The sequence below is a fragment of the Giraffa tippelskirchi genome, chromosome 8 (assembly GCF_054371585.1).
Source record: "Giraffa tippelskirchi isolate mGirTip1 chromosome 8, T2T-mGirTip1v1.2.pri, whole genome shotgun sequence".
Taxonomy (NCBI): Eukaryota; Metazoa; Chordata; class Mammalia; order Artiodactyla; family Giraffidae; genus Giraffa; species Giraffa tippelskirchi.
Window position 1 is genome coordinate 48,890,510 of NC_137282.1, and position 17,359 is coordinate 48,907,868.

The 17,359-nt window shown below is 44.0% G+C and overlaps 1 protein-coding gene and 1 long non-coding RNA gene across 3 annotated transcripts in view; both read left to right on the forward strand.

Moving 5' to 3' along the window:
* The window catches only part of RETREG1 (reticulophagy regulator 1), a 156,299-nt gene that overhangs the window by 39,425 nt on the left and 99,515 nt on the right, over positions 1-17,359 (forward strand). For both annotated transcript variants that reach the window (XM_081519320.1, XM_081519321.1), the window contains exons 2-3: positions 4,277-4,383; positions 11,651-11,681. In XM_081519320.1, coding sequence (XP_081375446.1) covers positions 4,277-4,383; positions 11,651-11,681 — 138 coding nt within the window. The remainder of the gene's footprint in view (positions 1-4,276; positions 4,384-11,650; positions 11,682-17,359) is intronic.
* Positions 13,602-15,715, forward strand: LOC145517037 (uncharacterized). Its single transcript, XR_014061946.1, has 2 exons — positions 13,602-13,747; positions 14,036-15,715. It is a non-coding gene; the product is annotated as an uncharacterized LOC145517037 (long non-coding RNA).

Here is a 17,359-nt window from a genome sequence, read left to right on the forward strand (position 1 = left end):
TTTCCTCCCTATCTACCTCATCTTTTCTGCTGCCTTCAGGCATTTCCCTAAATCACTCAATTTCATTTTCGTACTCTATACCTTTGGCTTTTTCTCTACTGTCAGTAGTGTCAGTATATCCTTCAGGGCTTGCCACAGTCAGCCCTAAGCCTGGAACCTCGATCTCTTCTCTCTGCCAGTCTCTCAACTCTCTTTTTTATCCCTCTGCTTCTGCTGGGGCTACCCCGGACCACCTGCAAGCCCCAGGCACACCTCACCCTTGTCTGATTCTGCTACTCATGTTATACCCACTAATTGGAACTTAGCTTCTATTTTCCTCTGAATTGCATCCATCCTCCCAGACCAAGTTCAGTGCCACTTTTCTAGATCTTCCCTAATTTGAAGTTAATACTTTCTCCTCCTTTGCTTCTCTTTGCTCTTTGCCCATGTTTTGCTATAGCATTAAGACTCATTGCCTTGGACTTTGTCAGCACAGCCTGTGTTCATTTCTCTGATGAGGAAGTAAGCTCCTAGAAGGCAGTTTTTTCATGTATTCTTTGCTTATTTATATTAATACATCCTACACTGCTTTACAGCTAGTGTTAAGTGATATATCTGTTAATTTTTCTGAGTTATGATTGCCCCAAGTGAAAGGATTCCCTGGTGGCTCAGATGGTAAAGAATCTGCCTGCAACGTGGGAGACCTGGGTTCAATCCCTGGGTCAGGAAGATCCCCTTGAGAAGGAAATGGTAACCCACTCCAGTATTCTTGCCTGGAGAATCCCATGGACAGAGGAGCCTGGCGGGCTTCAGTTCACAGGATTGCAAGGAAGTATTAATTAGCAGCTTAACCAACTAACTTATGTAAAATGAGCTTCAACCTCTGTATAAAGGCTCAAAGCTCCCTGTGACTTCTTTGCTATTCCATTCCTTTATAAAACCAATCAAAAACAAACAAACCAAAAAAGTACTGTAGGGTTTGTGTACTGTTCATCTTAAAGAATTCTTTATTTTCTTCTGGAGAGGAAGTGGACAGATAGACAAAAAAGCACTGATATTAGAGAGAAAGGGCTGGCAAACTGGGTTCCTAATAACTGCTATTTTTAAGTGATTGGTGGGAAAAGGGGAGAGGTTAAAGAAATGAATGTGGAAAATAGAAACTAAGACAGGATACTAAGTAAAGGGCATCTACTTTAGCTACTCTCTGTGCATGAGAAGAGGCTTCCCTGATAACTCAGTTGGTAAAGAATCCACCAGCATTGCAGGAGACTCCAGAGAGGAAGTTTTGCCAGGAGAACTCACTGGTCATAGCAAACACCCTTTTCCAACAACACAAGAGAAGTCTCTACACATGGACATCACCAGATGGTCAATACCAAAATCAGATTGATTATATTCTTTGTAGCCAAAGACGGAGAGGCTCTATATAGTCAGCAAAAACAAGACGGAGAGCTGACTGTGGCTCAGATCATGAACTCCTTATTGCCAAATTCAGACTTAAATTGAAGAAAGTGGGGAAAACCACTAGACCATTCAGGTATGACCTAAACCAAATCCCTTACGATTATACAGTGGAAGTGACAAATAGATTCAAGGGATTAGATCTGATAGACAGAGTGCCTGAAGAACTATGGATGGAGGTTCGTGACATTGTACAGGAGGCAGGGATCAAGACCATCCCCAAGAAAAAGAAATGCAAAAAGGCAAAATGGTTGTCTGAGGAGGCCTTACAAATAGCCATGAAAAGAAGAGAAGTGAAAGGCAAAGGAGAAGAGGAAAATATACCCATTTGAATTCAGAGTTCGAAAGAATAGCAAGGAAAGATAAGAAAGCCTTCTTCGGTGATCAGTGCAAAGAAATAGAGGAACAGTAGAATGGAAAAGATTAGACATCTCTTCAAGAAAATTAGAGATACCAAGGGAACATTACATGCAAAGATGGGCACAATAAAGGACAGAAATTGTATGGACCTAACAGAAGCAGAAGATATTAGAAAGAGGTGGTAAGAATAGACAGAAGAACTGTACAAAAAAGATCTTCATGACCCAGATAATCGTGATGGTGTGATCACTCACCTAGAGCCAGAGATCCTGGAATGTGAAGTCAAATGGGCCTTAGGAAGCATCACTGCGAACAAAGCTAGTGGAGGTGATGGAATTCCAGTTGAGTTATTTCAAATCCTAAAAGATGATGCTGTGAAAGTGCTGCACTCAATACGCCAGCAAATCTGGAAAACTCAGCAGTGGCCACAGGACTGGAAAAGATCAGTTTTCATTCTAATCCCAAAGAAAGGCAATGCCAAAGAATGCTCAAACTACTGCACAGTTGCATGCATCTCACACACTAGTAAATTAATGCTCAAAATTCTCCAGGTCAGACTTCAACAGTACATGAACCGAGAACATTCAGATGTTCAAGCTGGTTTTAGAAAAGGCAGAGGAACCAGAGATCAAATTGCCAACATCCGTTGCATCATCAAAAAAGCAAAAGAGTTCCAGAAAAACATCTACTTCTGCTTTATTGACTATGCCAAAGCCTTTGAATGTGTGGATCACAACAAACTGTGGAAAGTTCTTAAGGAGATGGGAATACCAGACCACCTGTCCTGCCTCTTGAGAAATCTGTATGCAGGTCAGGAAGCAACAATTAGAACTGAACGTGGAACAACATACTTGGAATGGGGAAAGGAGTATGTCAAAGCTGTATATTGTCACCCTGCTTATTTAACTTATATGCAGAGTACATCATGAGAAACACTGGGCTGGAAGAAGCACAAGCTGGAGTCAGGATTGCCAGGAGAAGTATCAGTAACCTCAGATATGCAGCTAACACCAACCACACTTATGGCAGAAAGCAAAGAGGAACGAAAGAGCCTCTTGATGAAAGTGAAAGAAGAGAGTGAAAAAGTTGGCTTAAAACTCAACATTCAGAAGACTAAGATCATGGCATCTGTTCCCATCACTTCATGGCAAATAGATGGGGAAACAATGGAAACAGTGACAGACTTTATTATTTTGGTCTCCAAAATCACTGCAGATGGTGACTGCAGCCATGAAATTTAAAGATGTTTGCTCCGTGGAAGAAAAGTTATGACCAACCTAGACAGCATATTAAAAAGCAGAGACATTACTTGGCCAACAAAGGTCTGTCTAGTCAAAGCTATGGTTTTTCCAGTAGTGTATGGATGTGAGAGTTGGACTATAAAGAACGTTGAGTGCAAAAGAACTGATGCTTTTGAACTGTGGTGTTGGAGAAGACTCTTTAGAGTCCCTTGGACTGCAAGGAGGTCCAACCAGTCCATTCTAAAAGAAATCAGTCCTGAATATTCATTGGAAGGACTGATGCTGAAGCTGAAACTCCAATATTTTGTTCACCTGATGTGAAGAACTGACTCATTTGAAAAGACCCTGATGCTGGGTAAGATTGAAGTCAGGAGGAGAAGCGGACCACAGAGGATGAGATGGTTGGATGGCATCACTGACTCAATGGACGTGAGTTTGAGTAAACTCCGACAGTTGGTGATGGACAGGGAGGCCTGGCATGCTGCAGTCCACGGGTTCGCAAAGAGTCGGACACGACTGAGTGACTGAACTGACTAACTGTGCGTGAGAAGACCCTGCAGCTCTGCCTTTGTTGTAATGATCCTGCTCAAGGTCAATTCTGTTCCATCTAACAGAGTGCAGAGTACGATTTGGGCCATACCCAAGATGGCAAATCCTCTGCCCAGATGGGAAGTTAGCGCAGAAAAGCCTGGCACAAAAGTACCCGTGGCTCAGGTGATTTTATTTCACTGACTCTAATGCCTATTAAGTAACTTTCTTTCTTTTTTAGTTTTTGGCTTCTCTGGATCTTGGTTGCTGTGTACAGGCCTTCTCTAGTTGCAGCGAGTGGAAGCTGTTCTCTAGTTGCGGTGCTTGGGCTTCTCATTGTTGTGGCTTTTCTTGTTGCGGAGCATGGGCTGTAGGTACACGGGATTCAGGAGCTGTGCCTCATGGGCTCTAGATCACAAGTTCAGTAGTTGTGGTGCACAGGCTCAGTTTCCCCCAGGCATCTGGGATCTTCCTGGACCAGAGATCCAGGAACCTGTGTCCCCTGCATTGGCAGGTAGATTCTTAACCACTGGACCACCAGGGAAGTCCCAAGTCACTTTTATATGGTCACATTGTGGGTGCTTTTGACAAGTGAAATCATTTATTGAATCTATTTTTTGTTTCTGTGGCAGAAAGTAAACCTAACTGTTTAAAAAAGGTAAAATCCTCAAATTGAAGCAATGATTTGTCTGTTTTTGCTGTGATAGGTTCCTTGCGCTGACTCCATGGAGAGTGTATCACCTGATTTCCGTCATGATGCTTACACGTGTTATTATGCAGATAATAAAGGATATGATTTTGTCTAGAACAAGAGGTAAGAAAACTTTGAATTCATTTTTATGGCATTTAATTTTCTAGACCCTGAATGTCTGACCTTTGTGTAGACATTTTAACCAAGTGGTCTTTGAAAAGGAACACAATAACAGATTGTACAGGCACTGGCTTTCCTAGTTTAAATGTTTGTTAAGTGTTACTTTTAAATTTATTACATTTATTTAGTATTTATCATTTATTGAACTGATGTTCCTTAGTCATAACTGTTGCCGCTGGGCAAAAGGTTTGTGTGTGCTGGTTTCTCTTTTGGCTCTGAGCTCTGTTATTCTAAATAGCATTTTGATATTCAAGTAGGCTGCAGTGAGGATGACAGTTAAATATTTATTACATCCCACATGACGAAACTGGGCCATTGGAAAATGGACTAGTTGATGTAAATTCTTTCTCTGCCTCAGTGGAGAAAAGCAATGAATTCAGGGCTTAAAAACAATTAACTCATGGTTAATTACATTTTTTTAATGAATTGAAAAAATAAATTCATTTTAAACACAAAATTTTAAAAATTCAAGTGAAAATTTGAATTATTTAAAAAATTTGTTTTAAGATTTAACTATGCTATACATCTGAGTCAAGCATTTCCATACTTGGGATGGGGGACTTCTTTCTATGAAGGTTTGAGCAAGTGTTTGTAAGTAGGCAAAAATCCCTGCTTGGAATACTTGGGCTCCATGAAATTAAGTGAAATAGGATTGATTTGATCAAAAGTAGCTAAGAGTGGGTTACAGTGAGGCAGTTGATTCCAGTGAATGTAACGCCAATGGATAATTTTGGTTGGGGTCCTGATGGGTGGATGCACATAAGAACTGTCCAGGGTCCTGTTCCCTTTTGGGGACACTGAGGCTGCTGGTGGGACCTCCCTGATGACATCCTTGGGACCAGGGATGTAAGCAGTTAGGGATGTACCATCATCTGTTAAGGAGGCACCATCACACTGCTCCATAGTGCTGGTGCTAGTGCTTAGTCGCTCAGTCGTGTCCGACTCTTTGTGACCCCATGGACTGTAGCCCAGCCAGGCTCCTCTGTCCCTGGGAATTCTCCAGGCAAGAATACTGGAGTGGGTTGCCATTTCCTTCTCCAGGACATCTTCCCAACCCAGGGATTGAACCCAGGTCTCCCACACTGCAGGCAGATCCTTTACTGTCTGAGCCACCAGGGAAGCCCCTACAGTGTTCTATCAGTTCAGTTCAATCGCTTAGTCATGTCTGACTCTTTGCCTGGACTGCAGCACACCACGCTTCCCTGTCCATCACCAACTCCTGGAGCTTACTCAAACTCATGTCCATCGAGTCAGTGATGCCAGTGTATGGTACATTACAGTGTTCTATAGTGCACTTTGAATCCGGTTTATATTTAAGTCTTAATGGTTCTTAAATTAACTCATGTGTAAACCATTTAGGAAGATTGTTTTACATGGCCGAATTTCACGGTTTGGTGGTGATTCCTTCAGTCACTGTTCTGGGAAAATGAACAGATTTGGTTTTGTCCAGTCACTGCTTTTCTCAAGTCTGTGCTGCTGCTGCTGCTGCTAAGTCGCTTCAGTCGTGTCCGACTCTGTGCGACCCCATAGACGGCAGCCCACCAGGCTCCTCCGTCCCTGGGATTCTCCAGGCAAGAATACTGGAGTGGGTTGCCATTTCCTTCTCCAATGCACGAAAGTGAAAAGTGAAAGTGAAGTAGCTCAGTCGTGTCCAACTCTTAGCGACCCCATGGACTGCAGCCCATCAGGCTCCTCCATCCATGGGATTTCCCAGGCAAGAGTACTGGAGTGGGGTGCCTATAGATTGGTTTATATTCTTGTACATGTTCTTTCTTCTTGCCCTGTCTTCCTTCTCTCCACCCCCCTCTTTTCTGATTCAGAGAACAGGCACCTGTCTACCTTCTAACCCGAACCAGGCACCTGATAACTTTCTGTTCACGCTAACACACGCATGCGTGCTCAGTTGTGTTCAACTCTTTGTGACTCCATGGACTGTAGCCCACCAGGCTCCTCTGTCCATAGAATTTTCTGAGCAGGAATACTGGAGTGGGTTGCCATTTGCTCTTCCTGGGGATCTTCCCGACTCAGGGATCAAACCCATGTCTCCTGCATCTCCTGCATTGCAGGCAGATTCTTTACTGCTGAGCCCTATTGGGGAAGCCCCTCTGTTCACCCTAGAAATACTAATTCTGCCGAGAGTTGGGGCTTCCCTGGTGGCTCAGATGGTAAAGAATCTGCCTGCAATGCAGAAGACCTGGGTTTGATCCTTGGCTTGGGAAGATCCCCAGGAGGAGAACATGGCAACCCCACTTCAGTATTCTTGCCTGGAGAATCCCCATGGACAGAGGAGCCTGGAGGGCTACAGTCCATTGGAGTTACAAAGAGTTGGACATGACTGAGCGACTAAGCACAGCACAGAGTTGGGGCATCTCCATGCTGTAGAGCTTTGTATTTGGGTTGGTGGGATCAACCCATGTGATACCTGTGTTTCTGCCTGGGTTCATAACTAATAGAGGAGAGCCTGTTTCTGTCAAATAGGCTTGGTAACATCTTCACCCTCCAGGACCTCCCTCAAGGGGATCTAGAAGAAATAACCACTTACATATTTTACCCACAGTCATTCTAGCTCGGTAGGGTAAGTGGACTCACAGAGTAAGCTGAGCATCTCAATGTTTGCACTGGTGTACAGATCTGGTCCCAGGCTGGGCAGAGGTTATAAGAACAGACAGATGCGGAGGCCAAGGATGAAACGGAAAGACTTCATAACTGTTCCTTTTCTCACTCTCACAAGGACTGTTCCGTGTTGACTCACCAGCTTGATGCTGTTGCCCATGTGGAACTTTCATATCATGAATTGCAGGAATGGTCTCCAACACAAAGATTCAATCCTTTGAAGTATTAAGGTGGTAGGGTGGGGAGCATGCCAGTCTCCTAGAGCTAGTTGGCACCATTTCTGAGCAGTGGAGAGGCCTCTTCATAGACTGTTGGTTTCCTCAGGCTGCAGTGACAAATTACCACAAGTTTGATTCTTCCGTACAACAGAAATGACTTTACCTACAGTCCAAAATCAGTATCGCTGGGCCCAAATCAAGGTGTGGGCAGGGCCGTGCTCCCTCCAGAGGCTCTCAGAAAAGATCCCTTGTCTGACCCACCTTCTGCTGGTTCCTGGTGTCCTTGGCTTGTAGGACATCCCTCCAGTCTCTGCTTTGTGGTCCTAACACCTCCTTCTCTGCCTGTGTCAAATCCTCCTCTGCCTTCCTCATCTTACAGGAACACTGGTGATTCCATTTGGGCCCCACCTGGATAATCTGGGTCAGTGTCCCCCTCTCATGGCCCAAAACTTTGTCATGTTTGGTAAATGCCTTTCTCCCTATCTGAGGCGGCGCAGTGGTAAAGACTCTGCCTGCAATGCAGGAGCTCCAGGAGACAGGGGTTTGATCCCTGGGTTGGGAAGACCCCCTGGAGGAGGAAATGGCCATCCACTCCAGTATTCTTGCCTGGAGAATTCCCAGGGACAGAGGAGCCTGGCGGGCTACAGTCCATAGGGTCACAAAGAGTCAGGCATGACTGAATGCACACACATAACATTTTCCACATAAAGTAACGTTTTTCAGGATTCAGGGATTAAGGCCTGATAGTTTTGGGGGCCGTAATTCATCCTCCTACATAATCAGAACCTCTTTATCCTATGATGAGAAATCCTTCTTATACCACAGAGTTGTATAGAGGTCAGACAAGAGCATTAAAGAAAAAGTGCCTACATCAGTAATGGGCCCCTCTGTTCAGCTTCTACCCATGACCTGAATACCATGGGTTTGTTCACCCACCAGTCTGTCCATATTGAGGGCCTTCCTCTAGCCAGGGCCTGTTGTGGGCACCTCTCTGACCAAGTCCAGCCCTCACGCTTCTGCCTGTAAGGTCGGCACTTGGAGTGGACCCATCTTTCTGTCTGAGTTTTCATTGGGGACGTTGCTCTCAATACAGCGTTTCTGCTGCATGAGGAGAAAAGGAGAAACAAGATTCATCCCTGTGTGTTCCCAGGGCTCCCTGTCTGTGGCTGAAGAAGCCCTGGCGCCTCCTTCATCCTTTCTGGTCCAGTCTTTTAGGACAAAGGCCTATTGAACCCCATGTGTGGTTGGCAGGAGCCTGGTCTTATAGGCCTTCAGCCCAGGGCCCTGTGGTGATGAATTGGTCTCTGGGAGGCACAGAATTGGCTTCAAGTTGGACCCAGATATGGGGATTGGCTTCATTCAGAGCTGCCAGGCTCTCATGAGACACCCTGGTCCCCCAGCAGGAGTGGTGAGGAAAGGACCCCCAAGTCATCTGTCTCCTTGTCTCTCCCCCAACTTCCCTGCTTCCCACAGCATTTCTGGCTAAAGATAATAGCCAAAATTCTCTTAAGAATTTAATTGTATCCCTCCTCTCTCTTCATTATATCTTTAACACCATCTCAGACACTTAATATGAAATAGATGAGCAAAAGTGTGGCCATACTGCCTTGGAACTTAATCCCTGTGAAACCCATGGGGCTCCACGTCTCTGGTTTCTGAGTCACCAATGTGGATGCCCTCTGGCTGTGATAGATTTCTGTCTTGCTGTTTTGTGCCCCAGCGCCTACTCCCAGCATTAACCCCTTAGTCTGGTCCCTGGGGAGGCATCTGTGGTGTGGGAAACTCCTCCCGCAGCCTTCAACTTCTCCTTGACCACTTTCTCTTTACTAAAGAACCAGTCATCTCCACACTCTGCCCCACCTGCCCCTCACTGTCTGGAGATGCGCTTCACCTACTTCCCTGGGCAATGGAGGAGGGCTCACTCAGCAGAGCCCCACATGCTCGCTGTGGAGCATGGCAACCACCGTCCCTTTATGCCTTTCCTCCTGCCAAATCTACACAATCCATTTGATGCAGAACATGGACCCACCTGGAATCATGGCCTATGAACTGTAGGCCTTTGTGCTCACTCCATGCTGTCATTCCAGCTTGTGCCCTGATGGCTTGTGTGAAGGCCTGAATTTGGTCCCAAGACTATCATCGCATCTTGGACCTCAACCTTTGGAAGTACTGTCTCCAACACCTGCCAAGGCTGGAGGGTGCTTCCTTCTGTTCAGCCTCAGTCCCATTGAACCAGCTCTGTGCTCCCAGTTCAACTGTTCTCCTGCTCAGCCTCTCACCACTGCCCCATTCTCAGCCCTGAGCAGCCACAGCCTGGTCTACGTACAGTGATGGGGGTGCTGCTGTCTTCGTCATTCTAATTTTCTTGCTCCCTTAGGCAACAACCATTTTTCCATTTTTTTTTTTTGTTATAATTAAACAATATAAGCTTCAGGTGTACAACTAAAGTGACTTAATAGTTTATACATTGAAAGTGAAAGTGAAAGTCACTGAGTCCAACTGTTTGCAACCCCATGGACTACAGTCCATGGAATTCTCCAGGCCAGAATACTGGAATGGATAGCCTTTCCCTTCTCCAGGGGATCTTCCCAACCCAGGGATCATACCCAGGTCTCCCGCATTGCAGGCAGATTCTTTACCAGCTCAGCCACAAGGGGTGCCCAAGAATACTGGAGTGGGTAGCCTATTCCTTCTCCAGCAGATCTTCCCAACCCAGGAATTGAACGGGGGTCTCCTTCATTGCAGATGGATTCTTTACCAACTGAGCGCTTAGGGAGGTCCTCTTTTATACATTATGAACTGATAACTGCAGTAAGACCAGTTATCATCCATTAGGTCACCACACAAAGTTGTTACAATATTATTAATTATATTCTCTGTGTGTGCATTGCATTCCCATGACTTATTTATTTTATAGTTAGAAGTTTGTACCTCTTAATCATCTTCACCTATTTTGTCTATCCCCCTGACCCCTCTCCCCTTTGGCAACTATCAGCAGCTTGTTCTCTGTATCTATGAGTTTGTTTCTATTCTGTTTCTTCATTTGTTTTGTTTTTTAGATTTCACATGTAAGTGAAATCATGTAGAATTTCTTTTTCTCTGACTCATTTCACTTAGCATAGTACCCTCAAGTCCTTCCAAGTTGCTGCAAATGGCAAGATTTCATTCTTTCTTTCATGACCAAGTAATACTCCACTATATATGTATATTGGGTTGGCCAAAAAGTTCATTTGAGTTTTTCTACAAGATGTTACACTACATCTTCTTTATTTGTTCATCTAGGTGAAAGGGAACCCAGATCAATTATACAGTTCTAATAATCTGATAAAAGGATGTAAGCAATTTTGAGAAACTTCCTGGGGCTGAATTCTAAGAAGAATTTATCACATAGATCTTTGAGAGGGGCTTCCCAGGTGGCTCAGTGGTGAAGAACCCACCTGCCAATGCAGGAGACGCTGGTTCAATCCCTGGTGGGGAAGATCACCTGGAGGAGGAAATGGCAACCCACTCCAGTATTCTTGCCTGGAAAATTCCACGGACAGAGGAGCCTGGTGGGCTATGGTCCATAGGGTCACAAAGAGTCGGACACAACTGAAGTGACTGAGCACACAGACCCATGCTCTGAAGCAGAAGGAGGGACAACATCTTTACTTGATGGAAAAAAGCAGAGACTGCCTCATGGCCATTTCTTTTCTTGAACTTCATTAAAGCTGGTATCTGGGAACATAGTATCAAGACATAGTCCAATGAAGAATGTCACTGGAGCATTAAGAAAGCAAATGAGATCTAGGTGTATGTTTATACATATATACATGTATATATATTTTAATGTTGGTTTCATTTGAGCCTAGATACACACTCATAACACTTAAAGAATGAATAGATAAAAATCTCCTTTCTCAAATAACAGTTGTTACAGTTCCCCTTTGTCAGTACCATCTCAGAGTTTACCTCATATACCACCTCTGTCACTGGTGCTTTCATGACCAGCCACATTTTCTCTCCTCCCTGAACTCTCATGGCTTCTGTTTTTTGTAGAGTTCCTACACCCCCTACCTTGGTTCATATTCACTTGAGTGCAGGTTTGGTCTGCCCCACGGGACAATACAGTCCTCCAGGCAGGACCATGTGTTCTCTGCTGTTCCATCCCTCCTGCTACCTAGCCAACGGTTTTGCATATATTAGAATCTCAATGGATATTTGTGGACAGTTTTCCTGAATGAGTTATGGTGCCAAAGGTAGACACTGTATGATATGAGAGTTTCTAGAGTTTAAAGTTCTAAGCATTCCATTTTAAATGGCTCAGAATATGTCTAAGTTGAGAAATGCCTTAAGAGGAAAATACCTCCACTAACGTTTCACATTTACTTCTATTGCAGGTGCACAGTTGTGGAGAAGCCTCAGTGAAAGGTAGGGAACTTGCTTTCAGTGTTACCACTGATGAAGGGCGGGTGGGAGAGGTGACTGGGCCACTGAGATGCACCTCTGAAATCATAGTTTAGCAACAAGAATGACAATAGTAATCTACAAGAGTGGAAAAATAAACAAAAATACAGTTGAACTGAGGTTGAGGATAAAACTGGGACTCGCTCTTGGAAGTAGCTCGCATATTGCTGTAATATTGGGCTACAATCATGCTTGAGAGTCACAGTGTGTGAGGGAGGACCGAGTGGGAAGAGTTGCGGGGTGGGTTTCACTGGGGATTTCCTCTCCAACCTCATTTTGGGGTGTGAGCATCACTGCTGAGGTAGGTGGAAAACAAGGTGATCCCGAGGCCAGGAACTCTGCTGGAACATTCCTGAAGGTTAACCAGGAGAGAGCTGTCGGTTCAGAGAGGTCTGGGGTTGGAGAACAGCAAGGAGGGGTGCAAGGCTTGTAAGCCTGATGGGGCAGTGACTGTCCACCAGCCTCTGGGCCCCTTGGCAGCCGCAGGCAAAATAGTTCCGTTTTCATCCACCGTGCCCCACCCGGAAGTAAAGGTGGTCCACCCGGAAGGAAAGGGCTCCACCCGGAAGTAAAGGTGCTCCACCCGAAAGTGGTGCTCTGCCGCATGGAAGGGGAGAGAGCTGGGGCAGGTGATGCGGGGAAAGTCATCAATATCACGAATTGCGTGTATGAGAAGTGGGAAAGAAGAAGATGTAAGGGTTAACACTGCAGTAAAATGAATTTTTGTAGTTAGTTATTTGTTTAAGTTTTGCCTTTGAAGTGTTCTCGTATGACTGAAAGGGAGGATTGAGTGCTCAACTTACATCCAAGTGGACAGTATGCAGTGAAGGCTCGAAAAGGAGACAGGGTAATGCCTATAAAAATGCATGGAAAAAAACCCCAAAAAACCCATAACCTGGTATATACCCTTAAAGGCTGTGTGTTGATTTCAGGTGTAAAGGCTAATTTTATGACCAGTTGACATCTGTGTGCGTCTTCATTTTGGAGCCCAGATTTTCAAGGGGAGGAATGTAAACTTGCCAACAGACACAGCAGAAGGAGACGTTGGCTATAAGAAGGGAAATGTGATCTTCCGGGCAGACTCACCTTGCCTGGCCGTCCAGGGCCCAGGTTCTGTCCTATTCCTGCTGACACACTGTGCCTCCTGGGATAAGTGTCTGCAGATGCTTCTCCAAATGTCAGATGGAGAAGTTGAGCATGCTCCCTGATTCTGGCTGGGGGAAGATCTGACCAAGTCAGCATGTGTAATTTCAAAGGAATTTTAAAAGTTCTTCGATGGAATATTCTTTTGTATCTACTGATACTCAGTCTGACTGGTTAAGGCATTGCCCCATCTTTACTGTAGCCCTTGCTGTCCACAGCCCTTCTGAAGTAGCTGCAAGTTGCCTGGGAGAATTTCCATGGCACTCTTTCTCTTAGAATGGAAATTACTAGAGTATTTGATAAGAGTTTGGAGAAAAACCTTAGCTGTTAGTGAGCCCGGCAAGACCAAGGATCTCACTTTGCCAATGTGGGTTTAGCTCCTTATAATGTGACTTTTAAAAGATTTGTAACATTTTTCCCCTTGGGGGAAGTGCTTGTGTGCCCCCAGAGAAGCCATGCTCATGGAAATAACCCTTTTTAGGGAGGGTCTCTTTTACTTCGAAGTCAGCCAATTGAATATTCAAGTGCAACTAATTTTCCATCCTGGTCCTAACCCCACTGCTAGTAATCTTGCCAAGTTTATTGCTCTCTCGGCCTCAGTTGTCTCATCTGCAAAGTGAGGGGTAAGAGAGAGAATCATCTCGAATATTCATTCCAGCCCTAAAAAGTCTGCGATGTGAGTCAAGGGGATTAGTGTTACTTTCAGCTTCCCAGGAGTAGGAAATGGCAACCTACTCTAGTATTCTTGCCTGGAAAATACTACAGACAGTGGAGCCTGAAGGGCTACAGTCCATGGGGCCACAAAGAGTCCGACATGACTGAGCGACTACATGTATTCATGCAGTGTTCCTTTCAGATTGTTACCCTTTTACCTTTCTGTTTGACCAGTGCTTCTTTCAAAGTGATTTAATTCTCACTCGAAGGGATACTTCCCCAAATTTCCTTATTGCATTTTCCACTGTATAATTGCATTCTGTTCTCTGTTCATCACACCGGAGATGTGAAATTAAGATATGGATTTCTCTCATTTCTTCGATGGTTTGGTTTGTTGTTTACAGTGATTCTTAGTGTCTTGTACTAGCTAGTACAGTGGGGTTTTTTCTTATTTATTTTTATTGAAGTATAGTTGTTTGGACTTCCCAGGTGGCGCTAGTGGTAAAAAACCTGCCTGCCAGTGCAGGAAACCCAGGAGATGCTGGTTTGATACCTGGGCCAGGAAGATTCCCTGGAGAAGGGCATGGGAACCCACTCCAGTATTCCTGCCTGGAGAATCCCAAGGACAGAGGAGCCTGGCAGGTCACAGTCCACAAGATCACAAAGAGTCGGACACAACTGAAGTGACTTCGCACTCATGCCCAAGTAGTTGATTTACAATGTTATCAATTCCTGTTTTACAGCAAAGTGATTCAGATACACACACACACACACACACACACACACATTCTTTTTAAAGTATTCTTTTCCATTATGGTTTATCATAGATTTTTTTTAATTGACAGATAATTGTTTTACAATGTTGTGTTAGTCTCTGCGGTATGACAACATGAATCAGCTATAAGTATACATATATGCCCTCGCTCTTGAACCTCCCTCCCACCTATCCCCCATCCCATCCCTCTAGGTCATCACAGCACCATGCTGAGCATTGAAACATTCAAAACCATCTTATTTTAAGAATAAAGTGCAGTGATGAGTAGAAGGATCTTTGCAGGCAGAAGGGGGTGGAGTGCTGTTTTGCTCCTGTGAAGCAGGTGGGATTAGGGTCTTTCCACTTTGCAAGGTCTGAGGTGTTGAGCTCAGAAGTCTCTCCCTCCCTTGGCAGGTAGTTAGACATCAACATTTCTCCCTCCCCTCCCCCATTACAGCCCGTACAGCTGGATTCCCAGGTCTGTCAGCCTGGCTTCATCCATCCTCACCCCAGCTTTGCACTAGTGGTTTGTGTTTGGTCCCGGAATGAACCCAGCCTCTTCTCTAAGGGCTGGGTTTAAGGGCCATGAAGTTCATTGTTCAAAGGTGGATGGAATGATGGACCATTCTGTATGACAGCCTCTAGGTCCACCCACGTCTCTTCAAATGACTCAATTTCCTTGCTTCATACGGCTTAGTAATATTCTGTTGTATATATGTACCACATCTTTTTTATCAATTCATCTGATGATGGACATTTAGGTTGCTTCCATGTCCTGGCTGTTGTGAATAGTGCTGCAGTGAACATTGGGGTACATGTGTTTTTATTAACTTTGGTTTTCTCAGGGTATATGCCCAATAGTGGGATTGCTGGGTTAGTCATACAGAGTGAAGTAAGTCAGAGAAAAACAAACATCATATATTAACGCATATATGTGGAATCTAGAAAAGTGATATAGATGAACCTGTTTGCAAGACAGAAATAGAGACACAGATGTAGAGAACAAATGTATGGACACTAAACAGGGAAGGTGAGACACTAAGGGGTGAGATGAATTGGGAGATTGGGATTGGCTTATATATACTAATATGTATAAAATAGATCAGTAATGAGAACCTGCTGTATAGCACAAGGAACTGTACTTAATTCTCTGTGATGACTTAAGTGGGAAGGAAATCAAAAAAAGAGGGGATATATGTATACATATCGCTGATTCACTTCACGGTACAGCAGAAGCTAACACAGCATTGTAAAGCAGCTATACCCTGATTAAAAAAAAAAAACAAAAAACAGTGGACCATTCTACCTTCGTGATGCCATTGTAGAGTTTTTCCATTAACAAAGAGCTCCTTGAAAAGGGAACTCTTGTGCGCTGTTGCTAGAAATGAAGATTGGCACAGCCGCTACAGAAAATAGTATAGAGGTTGCTCAAAAAATTAAAAATAAACCATTCTGATGATGGTCCAGTAATTCCATTCCTGGGTCTAGATCTGAAGGGAATGAAATCCCTGCCCTGAAGAGATGTTTATGCCCCATGTTCACGGCAGCATTATTCACAGTAGTCACAACATAGAAACAACTCAGTGTCCACCAATGGATGAACTGATAGAGGAAACTGGTTTATATACACAATGGAATATTATTCAGTCACTAAGAAAAGAAGGAAATTCTGTCATTCGTGACAACGTGAATGAACCCGGAGGGCATATGCTAAGTGAAATACATCAGACAGAGAAAGACAAATACTGTGTGATCTCACTTATATGTGCAACCTAAAAAAGTTACTCATAAAAAAAGAGTAGAATGGTGGTTGCCGGGGGGCTGGGGAGGGGAAGTGAGGAGCTTTGGTCAAAGGGTACAAACTTCTGATTATGAGGTGAGTGGGTTCTGGGGATCTAACGTGCAGCGTGGTGACTGTAGTTAACAGTACCATATTGTTTACTTGAAGGTTGCTGACAGTAGATCTTAAATGCTTCCAAATCCACCATGACAAAGTGATAATAATGTGAGGGAAAGAATGTGTAAACTACCCGCTGTGGTCATCATTTTGCAATAGGTACATCAGTCAGATCACCACTGTACACCTTAAACTTGTGCAGTGTTGCACGTCAATCATATCTCAGTAAAACTGGAAAGAAAAGTAATTTCTCCTTCCTACAATCCTAATGGCTTATTTCCATAGAGTCTGAGAAAATTTGCTTTGTCAGCTAAGCTTAAAGTGTTTCCTCCAAAATTTAGCACAAAGATAATGATACCTGTGCATGCATGTTCGTGCGTGCTCATTCGTGTCCTACTCTTTGCATTTACAGTAGTAGCACGCCAGACTCCTCTGTCGGTGGGATTTCCCAGACAAGAGCACTGGAGTGGGTTGCCATTTCCTTCTCCAGGTTATCTTCCCTACCCAGGGATCGAACCCATGTTGCCTGTGTCTCCTGCATTGGCAGGTGGATTCTTCACCACTGCACCATCTGGGAAGCCCCGATGTCTCTGTACATGAAAGTTATTCTCAAGTATAATGTGTTACACTTAACTAGTAAATAACAGTAAAGCCAGAATCAAATGTCTGATGTTACCAACAATAAAAATTGGATCATTTTAATCAGATGCCATTCACGTACCTATTTCTGTACCTGGAAAGTTCATTTTGTGCAAATGTGGTTCTCAGTGGGTAAGTCCTGAGAAGAGCTTGTGCTTGACCTTTTTCTTTAATAAACAGTAAGGCCCAGCTCTGCATTCTGAACAGGATTTGTACATAGTGGTCTGTCAACTGAACCAAATTAACATTTTCTGTGGCTCATTTCTAGTAAAATGAAAGCTGACCTGGGGTATCATAGCTCTTAATTCTTGTGTGACCATGGCCGTGACTGAATAAAACCTCTGTTAACAAAGGAGAAATTGTCCCCATTACCTTTAAAAACATAAAGTTGGCTTCAGTTTGGCCAGATTTTTCTAACTATAAATTAGAAAGAAGTACTTTTACTTACATATATACTGATCATTTAAAATTTCTTTCCCAGATTAAAGAGTTATTTTCATCATAAGCTCTGTTTTACAGTTCAGTGTCAGTTTACAGAAAATACTATTTTTTCAT